This window comes from Chiloscyllium punctatum, chromosome 10 (genome assembly GCF_047496795.1).
Source record: "Chiloscyllium punctatum isolate Juve2018m chromosome 10, sChiPun1.3, whole genome shotgun sequence".
NCBI lineage: Eukaryota > Metazoa > Chordata > Chondrichthyes > Orectolobiformes > Hemiscylliidae > Chiloscyllium > Chiloscyllium punctatum.
The window spans coordinates 62366469-62385187 of NC_092748.1; the positions used below are offsets into that span (position 1 = coordinate 62366469).

The 18719-nt window shown below is 40.1% G+C and overlaps 1 protein-coding gene across 2 annotated transcripts in view; it reads left to right on the top strand.

Annotated features, from left to right (window-relative positions):
- Positions 1 to 18719, top strand: part of LOC140482229 (myosin light chain kinase, smooth muscle-like) — a 430871-nt gene that overhangs the window by 253831 nt on the left and 158321 nt on the right. For both annotated transcript variants that reach the window (XM_072579340.1, XM_072579341.1), the window contains one exon: positions 14846 to 14998. In XM_072579340.1, the coding sequence (XP_072435441.1) occupies positions 14846 to 14998 (153 nt within the window). The remainder of the gene's footprint in view (positions 1 to 14845; positions 14999 to 18719) is intronic.

Below are 18719 nucleotides of genomic sequence, written 5' to 3' on the forward strand. Positions count from 1 at the left end.
AACAGCACTTTACAAATGTGGATGTCATGCTAACATATGACGAATGCCTGGTCACTTTATCTCCACTTTGGAATGATGCCCCAGGGAAGCTGCAACAGAAATCACCAAAGTGCGGAGCCGGAGCTCAGTTAGTGTAGTGGTCCCTGAGGGTGTTGAGAATCTCTTCACCAATTGCAAGACCCGCGCCATGCACAGAACATGGAGAGCTGTTGATACCCAACACATTCCTCACCAGACCATTGGAACATGTGTCCACAGATCTATTAATATTCTTGGTCTCATTGTCATTGATTATTTCTCCCAATGGTTGGAAGTTAAGAATTGCACACCATGAATACAGAAGAGGTTGTCTAAGACCTACCTGAGTAACAGCATAGTAACTATGATGTAGTTACTTCAGGCAATGAGCTACCAGTTCTAGATTTGAATGTGCTTGCCTGCCCACAAGTGAATGGGAAAGCTGAGCATAGCATCAGGACAGTTAATTCACTCTTGAAGAATATTTATTTCTGTCTGGGGGTGCTGCTAAATAATGGATCAAACCCTTTCCATTGTGGTTTGGCATCATCAGGTTGGTGTTGGGCAGGAAACTGACAATTCAGCTCCTCATTCTACTAAGGAAGTTGCTTTCATATTTACATTTAGAAGACCATCTGGAGATCTAATAAGGATCAGTGTTATTGTACACAACAGGACATTCATAATTGGGAGAAAGTGAGGAGCAGATGCTGGAGGTCAGAGGTGAAAAGTGTGGTGCTGAAAAAGTACAGCAGGTCAGGCAGCATCCAAGGAGCAGGAGATTCAACATTTCAATCACATTCCTGAAACATCGACTCTCCTGCTCCTTGGATGCTGCCTGGCCTGCTGTGCTTTTCCAGCGCCTCACATTTCGACTCATAGTTGTTTCTACCTTGCACGATGGTTGTCACAATTAGGATAGGACCAATAGGGGTATAGAGTAGGGACTTGAACTGTACAAGATGCTGGGGAAACCACATCTGGAGTACTGTGCTGCAGTTTTGTTACTCTTATTTATGGAAAGATATCATTTCATTGGAGGCAGTTCAGAGAAGGTTCACTAGGATAATCCCTGGTATGGAGGGATTATTTTATGAGCAAAAAGCTAAACAAGTTGGCACTCAACCCACTGGAATTTAGACAAATGAGAGGTGATCTCAGTGAAACCACAAGGATTCTTAAAGGGCTTGACAGAGTTAATACTGAGAGAATGTTTCCACTCATGGGATAATCTAGCATCAGAAAGTGTAGACTCAGAATAAAAGGGCATCAGTTTAGGACTGAGATGAGGAGGAATTTATTCTCTTAAGGTTGTGAGTCTTTGGAACTCCTTACCAGAGAGAGCTGTGGGGTAGAGGCTTTGCGTATATTTAATAGAGTCACAGAGCTGTACAGTTTGAAATCTGACCCTTTGGTCCAATTTGTCCATGCTGACTAGATATCCTAAATTAATCTAATTCTATTTGCCAGCATTTGGCCCATATTCCTCTAAACCCTTCCTATTAATATACCCATTCAGATGCCTTTTTAAATGCTGTAATTGTAAATGCTTCCTCCAGCAGCTCATTCCATACACGTACCACCCTCTGTGTGGAAAAAGTTGACTCCTTAGGTCCCTTTTAAATCTTTTCCCTCTCATCTTAAACCTATGCCCTCTAATTCTGGACTCAGTTATCCTGGGGGGGAAAAAAAAGCCTTGGTTGTTCACCCTCTCCATGCCCTTCATGATTTTATACATTTCTATACACTCCTCAGCCTTCGACACTCCAGGGAATGTTGAGGTGGATGGGTCCTTGATCATTGTGAAAATTAGTGGTTAAAGGGAATTGGCAGGAAAATGGATATGTGGAATGCCAGATCAGCCATGATCCCACTGAATGGCAAAACAGGCTCAAGGGGCCAAATGGCCTACTCCTGTTCCTATTTCTTCTGGTCTTAGGCACTGATCAGGGATCTGAACTGAAAAAGTACACTTATCCGAATAGTTGCAGGCTGGGGATTGTGTATTGTTCGTACTAACAAAGAGGTCATACTAAGGAACTGCAAGAACTTTACTTAATTATATGTTAATTGTCCATCAATTATTGATTGAGATGAAGCCAATGAGGACTTTGATAATGAAAGAGGTGTACGGACCTCAGACTATCAAGAGAAAGGATTAAAATCAATTACCTTCTCTTCGCCGTCCCTTTAAAGTACTAATTTTTCAGGTCTGGAGAGAACATCTTCCAAGAGAATAGTGAAGCCTCTAGATTTCCTACATTTTACGGTCAGGACTGGGTAGGTAGTGGGTGGGTTGGGGTGGCAGGGAGTCTGGGATGCTGTGGGGAGTATGGGGTATTGGTAAAAATAATTCTATACTCAACCATACATTAATAATTGGAAAATTCTTTGGGCAGGAGATGTTAGGAATCAATCTGAAAGGGTTAAAATCATTACCCAATAAAGTACCAACTTTAAGAGAATGAGGGATGATCTTATTGAAACATATACGATCCTAGTGGCACTTAATAGGGTGAATAACAGATGGATGTTTCCATATGGGCCTAAAACTATGGGGGACTTTTTTTTAACAAAAAAATGCCTCACTTTTAAGGCAATGATGAAAGTTTTTCTTTTTATCTGAGGGTTGTTATTCTGTGGAATTCTGTTCTCTAGAAAGCAATGGAGGTTGGGTCATTGAAGTTATTCATGGCTGAGTTAGTAAGAATTTTTGATTGTCAAAAAAACATTATTGGTTATACGAGCATACAAAGTAAAAGCAGCAGTAGGCCACTTGGCCTTTCCAGTCCATTCCACCTTTGACACTCCAGGGAATGTTCAATTAACTCATGGCTGACCTGGTTGTGACCTCAACGCCACATTCCTGACTGCCACAATTAACCTTTATCTGTGGTGTTAATCAAGAATCTATCTACTTCTGTCTCAAAAAGATTCAGTTACCCTGCGAAGGATTCAGTTAACCACTTTCTTGGGAAAAGTTGAAAGACACATAATGGGAGAGCAAACAAAATCCCCATCCCAATCTTTATTGGAAAACCCCTCATTTTTAATAAAACAAAGAACTGCAGATGCTAGAAATCTGAAACAAAAACAGAAATTGCTGGAGAATTTCAGCAGGTCTGGCAGCATCTGTGCAGAGAGTTAATGTTCTGAGTTCGGTGAGATCACGTCAGAATGGATAAAAGGTCTGCAGGAGGGTTGTCAGACCCGACCCATTAACTCTGTTTTCTCTCTATAAACGTGACCAGACCTGCTACGTTTCTCCAGCAATTTCTGTTTTTGTCCCTTATATTTAAACTGTGTTGTCTCTGGTCTCATCCACAAGGTCAAATATCCTTGCACATGACCTGTCAAGCACTGTCAGAATCATATCAATTTTAATGAGGTCACCTCTCATTATTCTGAACTGTAGTGGTTATTAGCCCAGCCTGTCCAATCTTTCCTCGTAACACAACTCTTCCACCTGAGTATCAGCCGAGAAACAGCCTCTGAACTACTTCCAACATATTTACATACTTTTGTAAATGAGACTAAAACTGTACACAGTACATCAGATGTGGACTTGCCAATGCTCTAAATACTGTAGCAAAACACATCTCTTTTTATTTTCCATTTCCCTTGCAATAAATGACAACATTCCATTTTTCTTTCTAATCATTTCTTGTTCCTTGCATACTAAATGTTTGTGATTCATGTACAATCAGATCCTTCTGTACCTTGGATTTCTGTGATCTCTCTCCATTTAAATGATATGTTGTTTTTCTATTCACCCTGACAAAGTGGATAAATTCTCATTCTCCCACATTATACCGCATAAATTCTATATACCATTTTTGCCCACTGATACAACCTCTGTATCCCTTTGTAGATTCTTACTTCCAGCCTACTTTCCCACCTAACTTTGTATCATCAGCAAATTTGTCAGGCGTATATTCAGCCCTGTCATCAAAGTCATTCCTAAAGATCAGAAATAATTGAGGCTCCAACACTGATCACTATGCATACCACCATCACACCTTTGCCAACCTGAAAATGGTCCATTTATCCCCACCTCCTGCTTCCTATTTGCCAATAAGTCCTCTGTCCAGGCTAAAATGCTATTCCCATATGACGAGCTCTTCTGTTGTATCTTAAGTTTTGATGTGGCACATTGTCAAATACATTCTGAAAATTGAAGTACAGCTCTGCCACTGGTTATCTATATGGCTTATTATTTCCTCAAAGAATTCTAAATAATCAGTCTAAATAATTTCCCTTTCACAAAACCACGGGAGGTCTATTTGATCGCATTAATATTTTCTAAGTGCCCTATTTTAAGCTCTTCAACAACATGTTCTAACATTTTGCCTCTGACAGATGTTAATGACATTTAGGTTTCTTTATGTCTCCCTCCGTTCTCAAGTAGAGGAATCACGTTCATTATTTTCCAATCTGATGGGACATTTTCCAAAATTCTCTAGAGTTTGGGGCAGCACAGTGGTTCAGTGTTTAGCACTGCTGCCTCACAGTGCCACACACCCAGATGCCATTCTACCCTCGGGCAACAGTCTACGTGGAGTTTGCACGTTTTCCCCGTGTCTGCATGGGTTTCCTCCAGGTGCTCCAGTTTCTTCCCCCAGTACAAAGATGTACAGGCTCAGTGGGTTTGTCAGGGAAATGCAGGGTTATAGTAAAAAGGTAGAGGGATGGGTCTGGGTGGGATACTGTATGGAGGGTTGGTATGGGCTAAATGGCCTGCTTCCACACTGTGGGGATTCTATGATTCTTAAATTAAAGGTAATGCATCTGCTATATCAGCACACCTGAGAATCAGGAACTTCTCAGATTTTAGTCCTAATAGTATTCCCAGTGCGCTTTCTCTATAATTGTAATTGTTTTAAGCTCCTCGCTCTCACATTCTGATTTACAATTTTTGGGGGATTTTATTTATATCCTATAAGGTGCAAAAAACATCTGTTCTATTCACTAGTCATTCCCTTATTTTCTATTATTAATTCCCAGACTTTCTGTCTCGAGAGAGAGAACCAACACTGACTATATTTATTCTTTGTTATTTTTATAAATGTATAAAAATTCTTACTAACTATTTTTGTGTTTGAGCTAGCTTTCCCTCACTCTGCTGTTTCCCTTAAAATTAATCTTTTATCCCATTCTTTATTGTTCTTCATATTCTGTCCAATTTCCTGAACTGCTACTCATCTTTATGGACAAGGTCAGAAGTCATATGAAACCAGGTTATAGTCCAACTGGTTTGTTTGAAATCACAAGCTTTCAGAGCACTGCTCCTTTGTCAGGTGAAGTGGGCAGTGCTATGAAAGCTTGTGATTTCAAATACACTTGTTGGACTATAACCTGGTGCTATGTGACTTTTGACTTTGTCCACCCCTGTCCAACACCGGCACCTCCACATCATGGCTACCATCTTCATAGATTTATTGTTCTGTTTACCTTCCCAATATTTTCCGGGTAACTTTTTGCAGTCAGACACTGTGAGGCCCTGTGGAGATTGTCCCACTGGCTTTAAACTAGTTCAGGGCTTCTCAAACGTGTGGAGCAGGACTCCAAGTTGGGTCGTGAGCTGAGCTGAGTGTATGAAGTGCTGAACTAAGCAATCTTCCAGCTTCTGTCCATCACAAGATTCAAAATGAGATTCAGTCTTATCCACTCCCCTCTGGACAATGGTGCCATTAGGGGCTTATTTTGCTTCTGATGCAGGTCTTTCACTTTGGCTAACTTTTGTCAGTGATCTGCAAATCTCATGCGGTCCAAAGTGTGATTTGGTCCCAACGAGATGAACTGAAATTGGGGAGGCTCCCTAAGCTCCATCCATTTCCATGAGGATTTGGCCAGCTTTGGGCTGTCCTCACCCAACATTTATGTTAGTTACCCTCATTAACAATGTATACTTTGCTCTGACGTTGTAATAGAATGTTATAGAATGTTTTTGAATCTGGTTTTCCAGATTAGCTAAACTTTTCCTCAATCTTGAAGAAACATGATAAAACTATTGATTTTTCCTGCATGTATGGTCATTTCAAATCTGGCAAATCGAGGAATTTTTTGTGTGATTTCCCTCATACCTTAGTAGAAGCATCTTCAAAGTTGCACTGTGTGTGGTACTTTACGATGATGTCTGAGGACCAACTGCCGGTGACTTGTCTTTGGACTAGAAAGTTGCCACCCATCCTCCTCCATATGTTGGTCCATAGGGCTGTTGAGTAGTCAGTGGTAAGATTCAGCCCCAAATAGGTCTCAGCAGAATTAGCTCCTTTCTCTCATGATAAGATGTAGTTTAGCACATCTCAGTAACTATATACAGGTTACATTGTGGTCACTTAACTCAAATAGTTAGGATGTGATGCCAATAAAACTAATGTCATGGGTTCAATCTGCACAATGCTTTCCATGTCAGCTCTTAATTCAGGGCTCTTGTAGCACAGTGGTTTTGACCCTAACTCTGAGCCAGGTAGACCTGCTCTAGAGATGTGTCATAATATCTCTGAACAAGTTGTTTAAAATATTTATGCAGGTTGTATTAAATCTCAGGCATTTTAGCAATTACTAACAAGAGGTAAAGAAGACCTCATCAAGAAATTCTGTCAGACTCCAACTGATTTTTAACCTGGAGACTGTGACAGACCATCAGAATAGGCAGTGGTCAACCCAGCTCAAATATTCATCCTTTCAGAAGCATTAACTCATACAACAGTGTTTCAGAAATGTTAAGAGTCCTGGGTAGTGTTGTAGAACTGAGAGACCTGGGATTCAGGTACATAGTTCTTTGAAACTTGCATCACAGGTAGACAGGGTGGTTAGGAAAGCAGAGCAGGTCAGGCAGCCTCCGAGGAGCAGGAAAATCATTGTTTCAGGCAAAAGCCCTTCTTCAAGAAAGAGGCTGCGAGCCAAGGGGGTGGTGAGATAAATGGGAGAGGGGTGGGGCTGGTCCATTCCCCCTAGCCCCACCCTCACTTCTATTTATCTCACCCCCCCCCCCCCCCCCCCCCCGGCTCTCAGCCTCATTCCTGATGAAGGGCTTATGCCTGAAACGTCGATTTTCCTGCTCCTCGGATGCTTTTCCAGCACCGCACTCTTGACTCTAATCTCCAGCATCTGTAGTCCTCACTTTTGCCTTGTTAGGAAAGCGTTTAGCACGTTTGCCCTCATTGCTCTTACCTTTGAATGTGGAAGTTGGTACATCATGTACCTGTATATACCATATACTTGTATATACCATATACCTGTATATACCATATACCATATATATATAACATTAAACAAAGACAATTCTCATCTAACCTCTATCATTTAAATCCGCGATAATGCATCCGAGATTACATTCTTTCAACATGCAACATGTATGATTTTTAAATTAAAAGTCTGTAACATAAGACTCCAATGAAATTGTCTCATATTCTTGTCTTTAAAGTGTTCTAAGAATATAAGCGAATTGTGATCCGTGTACACAACCATCTCCGACACATTGTTCGTGACATACACATTAAAATGTTGTAAGGTCAGTACCAAACTCAATAGTTCTTTTTCAATCATGGAGTATTGCCTTTGGTGGATGTTGATCTTCGAAAAGTAACCAACTGGCAATTCAATCCCATCCTCATCTTCCTGTAGGAGTACAGCTCCAACTCCAATGTCACTAGCTCGAAGGCGACTTTAAAGGGTTTTGAAAAGTTTAGTGTAGCTAAAACTGGTTTGGTGGTTAGTATCGATTTCAAATGGTCGAATGCCTCCTGGCATGGTTCTGTTGACTGAAACTTTGTGTACTTCTTCATCAAATCGGTGAACAGTGCCACTACACTGCTGAAGTTTGGAACAAACTTCCGATAGAATCTGCTGAGTCCTAAGAATTGAAGCACCTCTTTCTTTGAGGTTGGTCATGGAAATTCCTTATTGGTCTTCATCTTTTCGTTCAGGTGAGTTAGCTAAACAGCGCCGATTAACCTTCCAAGACTGATATTATGTCCCAAGACCGTCACCTCTGCTTTCGCAAATTCTGTTTTATTTAAGTTTATCACTAGATTTGCTTCTCATAGTCATTCAAAGAGCTCTGCCAACTGTACCACGTGATCTTTCCAGGACTTCTTAAACATCATCGATAAACAGCACAGTTTGTTAACCCAGCCACAGTTCTGTTCGTGAATCTTTGGAATGTGGCTGGTGCATTCTTCATTCCAAAGGGTATCACTTTAAACTGATTTGGCCATTTGGGGTTACAAACCTGGAAATTCTTTTCACCGACTCTGACAAAGGTCCCTGCCAGTAACCACGCATGAAGTCCAACTTGGTGATGTAACTGGCTTGTCCAACTTTCTCAATACAGTCCTCCAAGCTAGGAATTGGATATCAGCCCGAATTTGTGATGGCGTTGACCTTCTGATAATCCACGTAGAATCATTGAGTCCCGTCCGGTTTAGGAACTAAGACGATTGGCAAACTCCACTCGCTCTGGCTTGGTTTGATGGTGCCCTCGTCGAGAATGGCCTCCACCTCCTTCTGGACCTGTCTGGCTTTGAAAGGATTAAGCCGATAGGGGTGTTGGTTTTTTTTGGAGTAGTATTCCCTATGTCTACTTTATGTACAATAGCATTAGTCCTCCCCATCTGATTCTTATGTATAGCCTTGTACTGCAGTAACAAATCTTTCAATTGCGTTCTATGCACCTGAGACAGAGAGCTTACTAACCTATCGCACTCCTCAAGGACTTCTTCATTTCTTAATCTACTTTGAGGTACATCAAAATCCAAATCATCTGGATTTGATTCCTCACTCTGCGGGGCAGTAACACCTGTTTCTCCAGTTCTTTCTCTCCAATATAATATGGTTTCAACACGTTCACATGACATACCTGATACCTTTGTTTTCTATCTGGCATCTTTACTGGATAGTTCAACTGACTCAACTTTTTATCAATTTGATAGAGACCACTAAACCTGGCTTTGAAGGGATCTCCTATCACTGTAACAGTACAAACACGTTATCCCCTCAGGAAAACGTCCGCGTATCAGAGCTTTTATCTGCCATCTGTTTCATTCTATACTGTGCCCTCTTTAGGCACTGTTTAGCTAACTCACCTACTTGATTTAGTCTCTCCCTCACTTCCAATACACAATCTAAGTATAAAACCTCTGACTTTGGTCCTGTCAATATCCCTTTAGTTAATTTCAAAGGGCCTCTCACTTCATGCCCGAATATTAACTTGAAGGGAGTAAACTGAGTAGATTTGTTTGGGCCATCGCTGATAGAAAACAATATGAATGGGATGCTTTATCCCAATAATGCGGGTAATCCTGACAGTTTGCTGTCAACATGGTCTTCAAGGTCTGATGCCACCTTTCTAAAGCTCCCTGGGATTCAAGATAATACGCACTGAATTTAAAGTGCTGTGTACTTGAACTATCCATAATTGTCTTAAACAGCTTAGCAGTAAAATTTGACTCTTGGTCTGACTGAATATCTCTAGGTAGCCCATACCGTGTGAAGAAAGCTACTAACTCCTCTATTACCCTTTTTGCTTTGATACTCCGCAATGGAATTACCTCCGGAAATCTGGTAGACACATCCATTATGGTTAACAAGTACTGATTCCCACTTTTAGTTCTTGGGAGGGGCCTATACAATCAATCATAATCCGCATGAAAGGTTCTTCAAATGTGGGAATTGGCAACAAAGGTGCTGGTTTTATTGCCGCCTGTGACTTACCGACCGTTTGTATGTATGACATATATGGCAAATGTTCACCACAATCTTGTGCATTCCAGGCCAATAAAAATGTTTTTGTACCTTAGCCTGAGCCTTTTGTAACCCTGGGTGACCTCCTACAGTTAGTTCATGTGCCACCCATAACACCTCCTGTCTGTATGCTATCGGCAACACAATCTGGTGCACTTTGGCCCATTTCTTCTCTGCACTAACCTGCTGTGGTCTCCATTTCTGCCTAAGGATGCTATCTTTCAGATTATGACCCTCCAGAATATTGTCTGCCTCCTTTTCAGAGCACGCACCCCAAATATATATCTTTTATCGTCTTGTCTTGCTGTTGCAAGTCTCTTAGTCTTTCAGGAGTAAACACTTCTGTCTGACCCTTTGCTTGTTTAGGTTTTTCCTGCACCATTCTATCAAACAGGGTGTCCGCTAACTGAACTCAACTCCTTCATCTGTCTCTTTACTTTTCACTTCATGTTGTGACTTATGATAGTGGGATCAGGTTACCACACAGACTAGGAAAATGCCAGGATATTTTGGTTTTAACTCCTCAGTTTCTTGGTCTTCCTTGGGTTTCTCCACAACAATGGGTGTCACTCCTACCTTGGATCCTGCCAAATCATTCCCAACAACAAACTGAATTCCTGGAACTGACACTCTGTCAATCATCCCACTGTAACTTCCCCAGTCTTACATTGCCACTCCAACCTGATTTTACATACAGAGAATGTTAAATTTCTGACCATCTCTCCCACAAGTAATTTTCGTAACAATGTGCAAGCCACACATAAAACAAATTCAGCAGTTTACATAACTTACAGACTGATCCTCCTCCACAAATTCAAGTTTTCCTCTCTCAAAGTTCTGAACTGGCATTTTTTAAATCAAAAATAGTTTTAAATTTGTTTGACTTTGATTCCCCCCCCCCCACACTAAATTCCTTTGCTTTAGGCACCAATAGGAAGCTTTTTCTCAATGTTCTGGTCACATGAAACAGTTTATTCAGAACAATAGTGCTTGCCAGAAGTAAATTGAATTAAAGAATGGCTTCACCTACTCCTCAATTCCGAGATCTCAGACAATCAGCCTCTCAGACCCTTGGTCCCTGACCTCCTGTACCCAAGCTTAATGATTCATGATCTTCCTTCCTCCTGACCCCAACTTCCCGAGCCACCCACCCCAATCTCTTGACATGATTACATTTTCACATAAAAACATAGGATAAACAAATACTAACCTGTGTTCATAGAACACCTTTAATATAATAAATCATCTCAAGTATATTTGCAGGAGCTTTATAAGCAAAAATTTGACATGTAATAAAATATTAGGCCAGATGACCAAAACGTTGGACTAATGAAGGTACATGTTGATAGGCAGCTTGAAAGGATAAGAAGGAAGTAGGAATGCAGAGATAGGGAATCGAGGCAGCTGAAGGCATGCACCACCAGTGATCAGAATAATTAAACCTGGGTTGCTCAACATGTCAGAATTGGAGAGGTCTGTATATATCTGAGAGATTTGGAGGGCTGGAGGAGATAGAGAGGGATGAGGTCATGGAGGCATTTAAAAATGAGAATGTGAATTCTAAAGTTGAAGCATTGCTGAACACGGAGTCACCGAAGGTCAGCAAGCACAAGGGTAATGTATCATTGAGACTTTGCAAATTGGGACATGGCCAGCAGTGTTTAGAATGAGTTCAAGTGTATGAATCACGAAGCATGGGTAAACCAGCCAGATGAACATTAGATTTGTCAAAGCTAAAGGTAACAAAGGCATACATGTGGGTTTTTGCAGCACATAAACTGAGAGTTGGACAATGTCATGGAAGTAAAGGTAAGTGGGCTTGGTGATGAGATGGATTTGTGTTTGGAAGCTTATTATGTAAGCACATAGCAGCAAGAAAAGACCGATTAGTTGCTTATTCCTGTTCCAGCATTCACATTTGACTGTACATATGTGGAGTGGCAAAGTTTGCTGTCAGTTTTATTGAATATAAATATAACAGCTAACCACCTTGATCTTTCTTGTGTACAGCAAAATCTGGGCATTAAGTTTTATAAATACATTTATTCTATTTTCATAAAACTTACTTCTTATAGTTTGGTTGTACTTTTAGTGCAACACGCCTTCTGTAGTTTTTAAATTCACTCTTAAATCTAAGAAACCTGAAGTTAATCTAATATCTGTATATGTTATGGAGCAGTCTTATTTTTCTTAATTTTTGTAACAATGTGCAAGCCACACATAAAACAAATTCAGCAGTTTACATAACTTACAGACTGATCCTCCTCCACAAATTCAAGTTTTCTCTCTCAAAGTTCTGAACTGGCATTTTTTTTTCAAAAATAGTTTTAAATTTGTTTGACTTTGATTCCCCGCCACCCCCCCAAATGCCTTTGCTTTAGGCACCAATAGGAAGCTTTTTCTCAATGTTCTGGTCACATGAAACAGTTTATTCAGAACAATAATGCTTGCCAGAAGTAAATTGGATAGTTCCGCTATTCAGTGCAAGAATATTTTAGTAGTTCACAGCAGTTCACTTAAATGGTTTAGTTGAACCCATGCAATACTAGGGGGACATTACAAATAGCAGATGGCTGTGTTTTTAGATGCAAACAAGAATATAAAACAAATTACAATCATGCAAAGCAAGTGTTGTGAGCCTGGACTATGAACGATCATTTTAAAGATAGGAAGGTTAAACCTGAATTATAGCAAAGATGCAAAATGGGCGGTAGCAGAGGCCAACCAAAAGGAAAATGGAAAAAGAAAGATGAAATCAAGACAGTACTCTCAGAAAAATGGTTTCCCAATTCAGACATATGATAGACATTCATTTTTAAAAATCAGGACATAACTTTGCTATTTTAATGTTAAGGCACAGATTTCTGGAGGTATTCCAAATGATTTAAGAAAATTACATGACCAGTTTAAATGTTGAGCAGCTGCATAAACTCTGATTGTTTTCCAGGGTTGTAAGCTGAGGATCACAATAACAAAACCTCATTCTGTGCTCACATATAAACCCTTTAATGAATCACATTCTTAACACGGACAGGGTGAGGCTAGAGGACAGCAGCAAAACAGAAATCAGAGATTTAATGACGGTGGAACCAAGAGTTTTAAATATGAAACAAAAACCAGAACATGTTGGCGAAACTCAGCAGGTGCGGCAGCATCTGTAGAGGGAAAAGCACCGTGGTTTGGCTTTAAATGTGATGTGTGACAACATGAGATGAACCATAATCATCTTATTGGGATCCAAGATGCAAATTAAATGACCACACAAGTTCATTTAGGTATGAGATGTTCAGCTATGTTATGACAGCTCATGTAGGCAAATTGACTCCTTCCGATCACTCAAGCAGCATGGACACATGGGTACAGGACATCTTGTGACTCAGTGGCACTGTCACTACCTCTGGTTCGACAACTGCCAGTTCAAATCCTACTTCATATCATGGCCAAGCTAGTTGATTATAAACCTGTAAATTCAGCTACACCAATGACAGACAGTATGAGTGGGTGAGTTTTCTCATCAGCCACAACCATGCAGTAGCTCCAGATCAACAGACTCGATGTACAGATTCTCACCATGAGCAAAGGTCATCTTCGTTCCCAGGAGCTACCAAACACATGCACACACAACACACTGGCTTCCAAGTCACAGTAATAATGGCAACTGGTGAGGATCCTGTGAAGAACAAAGTTGTCCACATTCTGTGGTTACACAACTGATCACACAGAAGTATGTAAATGTCCGTATGCAGAGATCCATATACAAGAAAAATATAAAAATAATGCAAAAGGCTAGTGGAACATGAGGCTTTACCTCAAGAGGACTGGGATACAAAAGAACTAACTAATATGATAAAAATGGGAGTGCTGATGGATGTTACTAATGTATATTTCCAAAAACATTTCATAGTATTACACATAAAGGGCTTGTACAAAGGGAACCCATAAAATTGGAAACAATATATTAGCATGGATTGGCTATTGGTTAGGATATATGGATACTAAGTATGTATTCCAGTTGTCAGGAACCCAAGTACCTGTCCTTAGCCTTCAGTTTTTCATTAGATTTTTAAACGACTTGAATGAAGGAATAGAAAGTCATACAATCAAATTTACTGCCAGTAATAAGTTAGGCAACACAATAGGTGTGATATGTTATAAAAACAAGACGCGCAGACTAGGCTTATATTCCCTTGAGTATAGAAGATTAAGGAGCGGTCTAATCAAGGTGTTTAAAATGATGAAAGGATTTGATGGGATAGGCAGGTACAATAATGTGGAGATCGCGAGATAATGATTCCTCTGTTGGGAGAATCCAGAACAAAGACACATCACATTATTATGAATGTTCAGAAGTGATGTCAGGAAGTGATTAAGTGTCTTGGAAATCTGCAACTCTCTCCAACAGCTTCTGAAGCTGAGTAAATTGTGAATTTAAAACTGAATGTTGACATTTTGTTTTATTCAGCAAAGATATTAAGATTTATAGAACTAAGGTGTGAATGTGGAATTAATGTGCACGTCAGTTGGAATAATCAAACAGGTTTGAGGGATTGAATGGCAATTCTTGTTCCTGTTCTGCTATCTGTGACTACAGTTTGGACTATTTTAAATTTGCAGGGATCAGCAATGAGGAACCTCATTCTCCTGAGTTCTTCAGTATTTTAGTAGGAATTTCTTAGAAACAGAGGGGATTACAGATAGTTTGCTCAAGAAAGAGGAGGTCAAAGCAGTTCAGTACAGACTTTCCTCTTGGGTCTACTGCAGACAGCTCCAAGTAATAGATTTTGAAGGGTTTGCAGGCTGATCATCTTCCAGAACAAAGCTATAGGCTACAGAGAGAGGTAGGAAGAATCTTACTGTCTAACCTTGTAAACAATTTTACAGATTCATACTTTGAAGCAGTGTGTTCAGACACTCAGATCATGGATGTTTGGGAAGTAGATAATGTGCTTAATTGTTCATGGTGGAGAATGAGCTTTGTGAAGACATCCCAGTGGGGTGTGATGGTAATTTAACGAAACAGCTACATGATATTGTTCGAGGATGGTGTTTTACGGTTTCTATTTCCCTGTTTAATCTACAGATACACCTATTCAGTATGCTCACAGCTCATTTGAAAATGATATTGCAAAACTCTATATACAAGATGCTTTGCCAGAAGATGATGCTATTTATACCTGTGTAGCAGAAAACAAATTTGGAAGGACATCTTGCTGTGCTAAAGTGACAGTTAAAGGTAAGATAACCATTAAAAATCTAAACTAAAAGATGTAATTAATATGGTAAACTCATGAACTATTTCACTTGAGCTTTCCATATAATAGTAGTTGTACCTTCACCATGTTATTCAATTTCTTTTAATGGTTCAATTCTGCACAAGCATTGGTCTAGAATTTCCTAAAGTGTGACAACTCGGTCCATAGGTTAGATTTTATTCTTAATTCTTCAGCTCGAAAAACATCTGGCTTGTAAAGTTCGAGAAGTGCTAGGTATTAACATGACCAGAGTGGCAAAACCAACCTCAGGAAACAATGGAGGCAGCAAATTTGGTCAAATCACAAATCATTGTGAGCATTGTCTCAATGCAATGTGCTGAACCAATTTTGCATAAAAAATGTTATGTGCATTTAAGCTGCTTAAATTGTCAATGAAGTTAGGCATTGAGTATTTTGTATAGTTTAGTTTTGCGATTGCCATCAAATTTTGAAAAAAATTACGTCACTCACAGTCTTGGATTCCTCAGTTGCTTGCATTGAGAGTGGAGATAGGTAACTCATTGCCAAGTTCTACATTAGTCACCATTCATTGTGTGTATTGCATCAGCGTGTTAATATATAATTGATTTAATTTTCCATTTGGGGAAATGTCTAAGTTTAGTTAATATTCCTGCAAGTTGTAAAGAGGAAAGATCAGAAACTTCATTAAAAAGAAATCACCAAGGAAAAGAAATACATTCTGCTCCTGCAAGATACAATGTAATGCAGCCGACTGACAGACATCATTGAATGACCCTTCCTTTTACACTGGCTACTCCCTTCCTCTTGGTCTTCCTCATTTATGCATCAATTTAAACATGTAAACATTTTTAAGTCTTTGCATTGTAGCAGCAGCTTATAGAACCGAAGCACTAAGCTTACTCCCAAAATTACCAAAGACCATATTTAGAGGTTTTGTATGTTTTATCTTGGTTGGATAGCTCAGTAACTTAATGTGTACCTTTATATAAACTTTCAAAAACGCATCCCACAGACTGAGGTCAAAGCTGCAAACCTTTTAAGTGTAGATAAAAAAAGTCACCTTGTTTATCAGTTGAAATTCTTTTTTATACTTATTTATAGTTACAGTTTTTTGGCAGCCTGCTTCTGCTTCAAATGTCTACCGAAGATTCTCAGAATTCCAGCACTTTCCCACACAATAGGCTGAATGTTACTTGTTTTTTAACCAAGTGCCAGTTAGATTGAGTTTTTTGGAGAAGTTTTCACTGCAAGGTCTCGTGAGTTTACTTGCCATACCTTTCCAAACTTGTCTCATTTACTACCTATCCCAACCCAGTCCTCCTTTTCCTTCAGATAACTGAGATTGCACTGTGCCAAAAATCTCAGACCAGGCTGGCAACCTTGGAATAGGCTGGCATCTTCAGACTAGACTGGCATGGTTTAGTGCCATGGCCTTCACTCTTAGTCCTGGAATGAGAGAATGTTCCGCCTCTGCACCCTTTGGAAAACTATTCCACACTTCTTTATTTTTCTGACCAGAGCAGATAACTTCAATATTGAAATATAAGTTCACTACAAACTTTTGCAATCAAAATAATATCACATATTAAAGTTCTGCATATTAGTAGATTTTTCTGCAAGGAGAGACATGCTGCCAAATCATTTTGTTCTGCATTCATCAGGATAAATGCAAGAATATCAAATAATCATAAAAATTTATACTCCAGGAAAAAAATGTTGATTGGATGAGATATTGCCATAAAGAAAAGGCTGCTGAAGTTGCTGGATAATTCAAGTATGCACAAGGCTAAACATATTGCTTTTGTTTACAGAAAAGTTTTACTGCATTTGATTGTATGTCATTTCTAACAAGGATAAATGATTAATGTTACAAGCTTGACTGCTTATTGGTTCTTAATGTACCTTTAAGTGAGCTCAAGATGGTTCAGTATGCTAGAGATCAGAGTTAAAAAGTGTGGTGCAGGAAAAAAGCACAGCCAGACAGGCAGCATCTGAGGAGCAGGCGAGTCTATGTTTCAAGCATAAGGTCTTTCGGTGGTCCCAAGTGGGCTGAGAGATAAATGGAAGGGGAGAGGGCTGGGGGGGGAGGTAGCTGGGAATGCAATATGTAGATGAAGGTGGGGGTGATGTTGATAGGTTGGAGTGGAGGGAGGAGTGGATAGGTGGGAAAGAAGATGGACAGATAGGACAGTTCAAGATGACGGTGCCGAGTTGGAGCATTGGAACAAATTGTAGCCACCAGACACCTGGGTGAAGAACACCTCATCTTTTGCCTTGGGACCCTCCAACCATACGGGATCAATGTCAATTTCACCAGTTTCCTGACCTTCCCTTCCCCCACCTTATCCCAGATCTTGAACTGTCCTACCTGTCCATCTTCCTTCCCACCCACTCCACCTTCAACCCTGACCTATCACCATCACCCGCACCTTCATCAAACTATCGCATTCCCAGCTGCATAACCCCCAGCCCTACCCCCTCCCAAATATCTGTCAGTCCCCGAGCCCCCCACATTCCTGATGAAAAGGTTCTACTAGAAATGTCGACTCTGCTGCTCCTCGGATACTGCTTGACCAGCTGTGCTTTTCCAGCGCCACACTTTTTGACTCTGTTTAGTATGTGCTGCCCAATCACAAATTCACATCCAACAGTAGAAGTTGTGGAATGCAGTTTTGCAAGTGTTGGTTGGCTGTGCACGATCTGGACACAGCCTATTACAAGCAACTGAACCAATATGCTATTTGATTGCATCAGTTGGGACATATGGCTTACGTACCTGTCATTGTTCAAGCACTGGAATTCATATATGCCATTGCTTGATTGTGTGATATGCAGGCCTTTATGGACTGATGGCAACATTATGTTAGTGGAAAGAACCACTCGAGTAGCAATATTAAATAGTTTCCTCAATCTGTTGTTCAAGCTGTTTTGAGGTGCTTTGCCTTTCTGGAGTAATCTGAAGTTTACCAGGTACTTTTCAGGACTTTGGCTTATTTGCAAGTTTGCATGACACACTGTGAATAATGATCTGGTCAGGATAGATATTGTCCTGTGTGATAGTGTTAATACTCACAATTTTTTTTGTATATGAGACTTGCACAGTGAACAAGTGGTTAGGGCTCAGTTTACATGCCAATCAGCACAAATCCCAAATGGCATATTTTCAGGTGAAGGTCGACTATAGCAGACCCATTACTGGATTTCTCCATGAGCTCATCGAAGAAAGGGAGCTCATTAGTTTGCTTTATTTAAAAGTGACTTCGAGCAAGGGAAGGAATATATTTTTGTTTCAGATTCGATGATCATGAATGTATCATCTATGCCTTAGAAATATGCAGAAGGTTCAAGGGTGGAGCCCATTCTAACAAAAATATATTGAACCTGGAAATTGTAGAAAATGTTAGCGAGCACTGAAGCAAGAGGGCATCTCCTGCCTACATCATGTATTTAGGCATACATCGTGTCCTTAAAAGTGAACATGGCAGCATGGATTGCTAAATTCATAATTGTAATGAGTTAATGTTGAGAAAGTAATGGCATGTCTATAATGTAAAGTTGTAGTAGATTGACATTTAAAGAGTGGTACCGCTTTCAATGAATGTCCCTCTCTGAATTCTGCATGTGTACCCATACTGCCAGTGCATGCACCTAGACTGCACCTAAATATGGAGGAGAGCTATAACCTGTTACTGTGACTGTGGTGCACTGCATGTCTTGAAC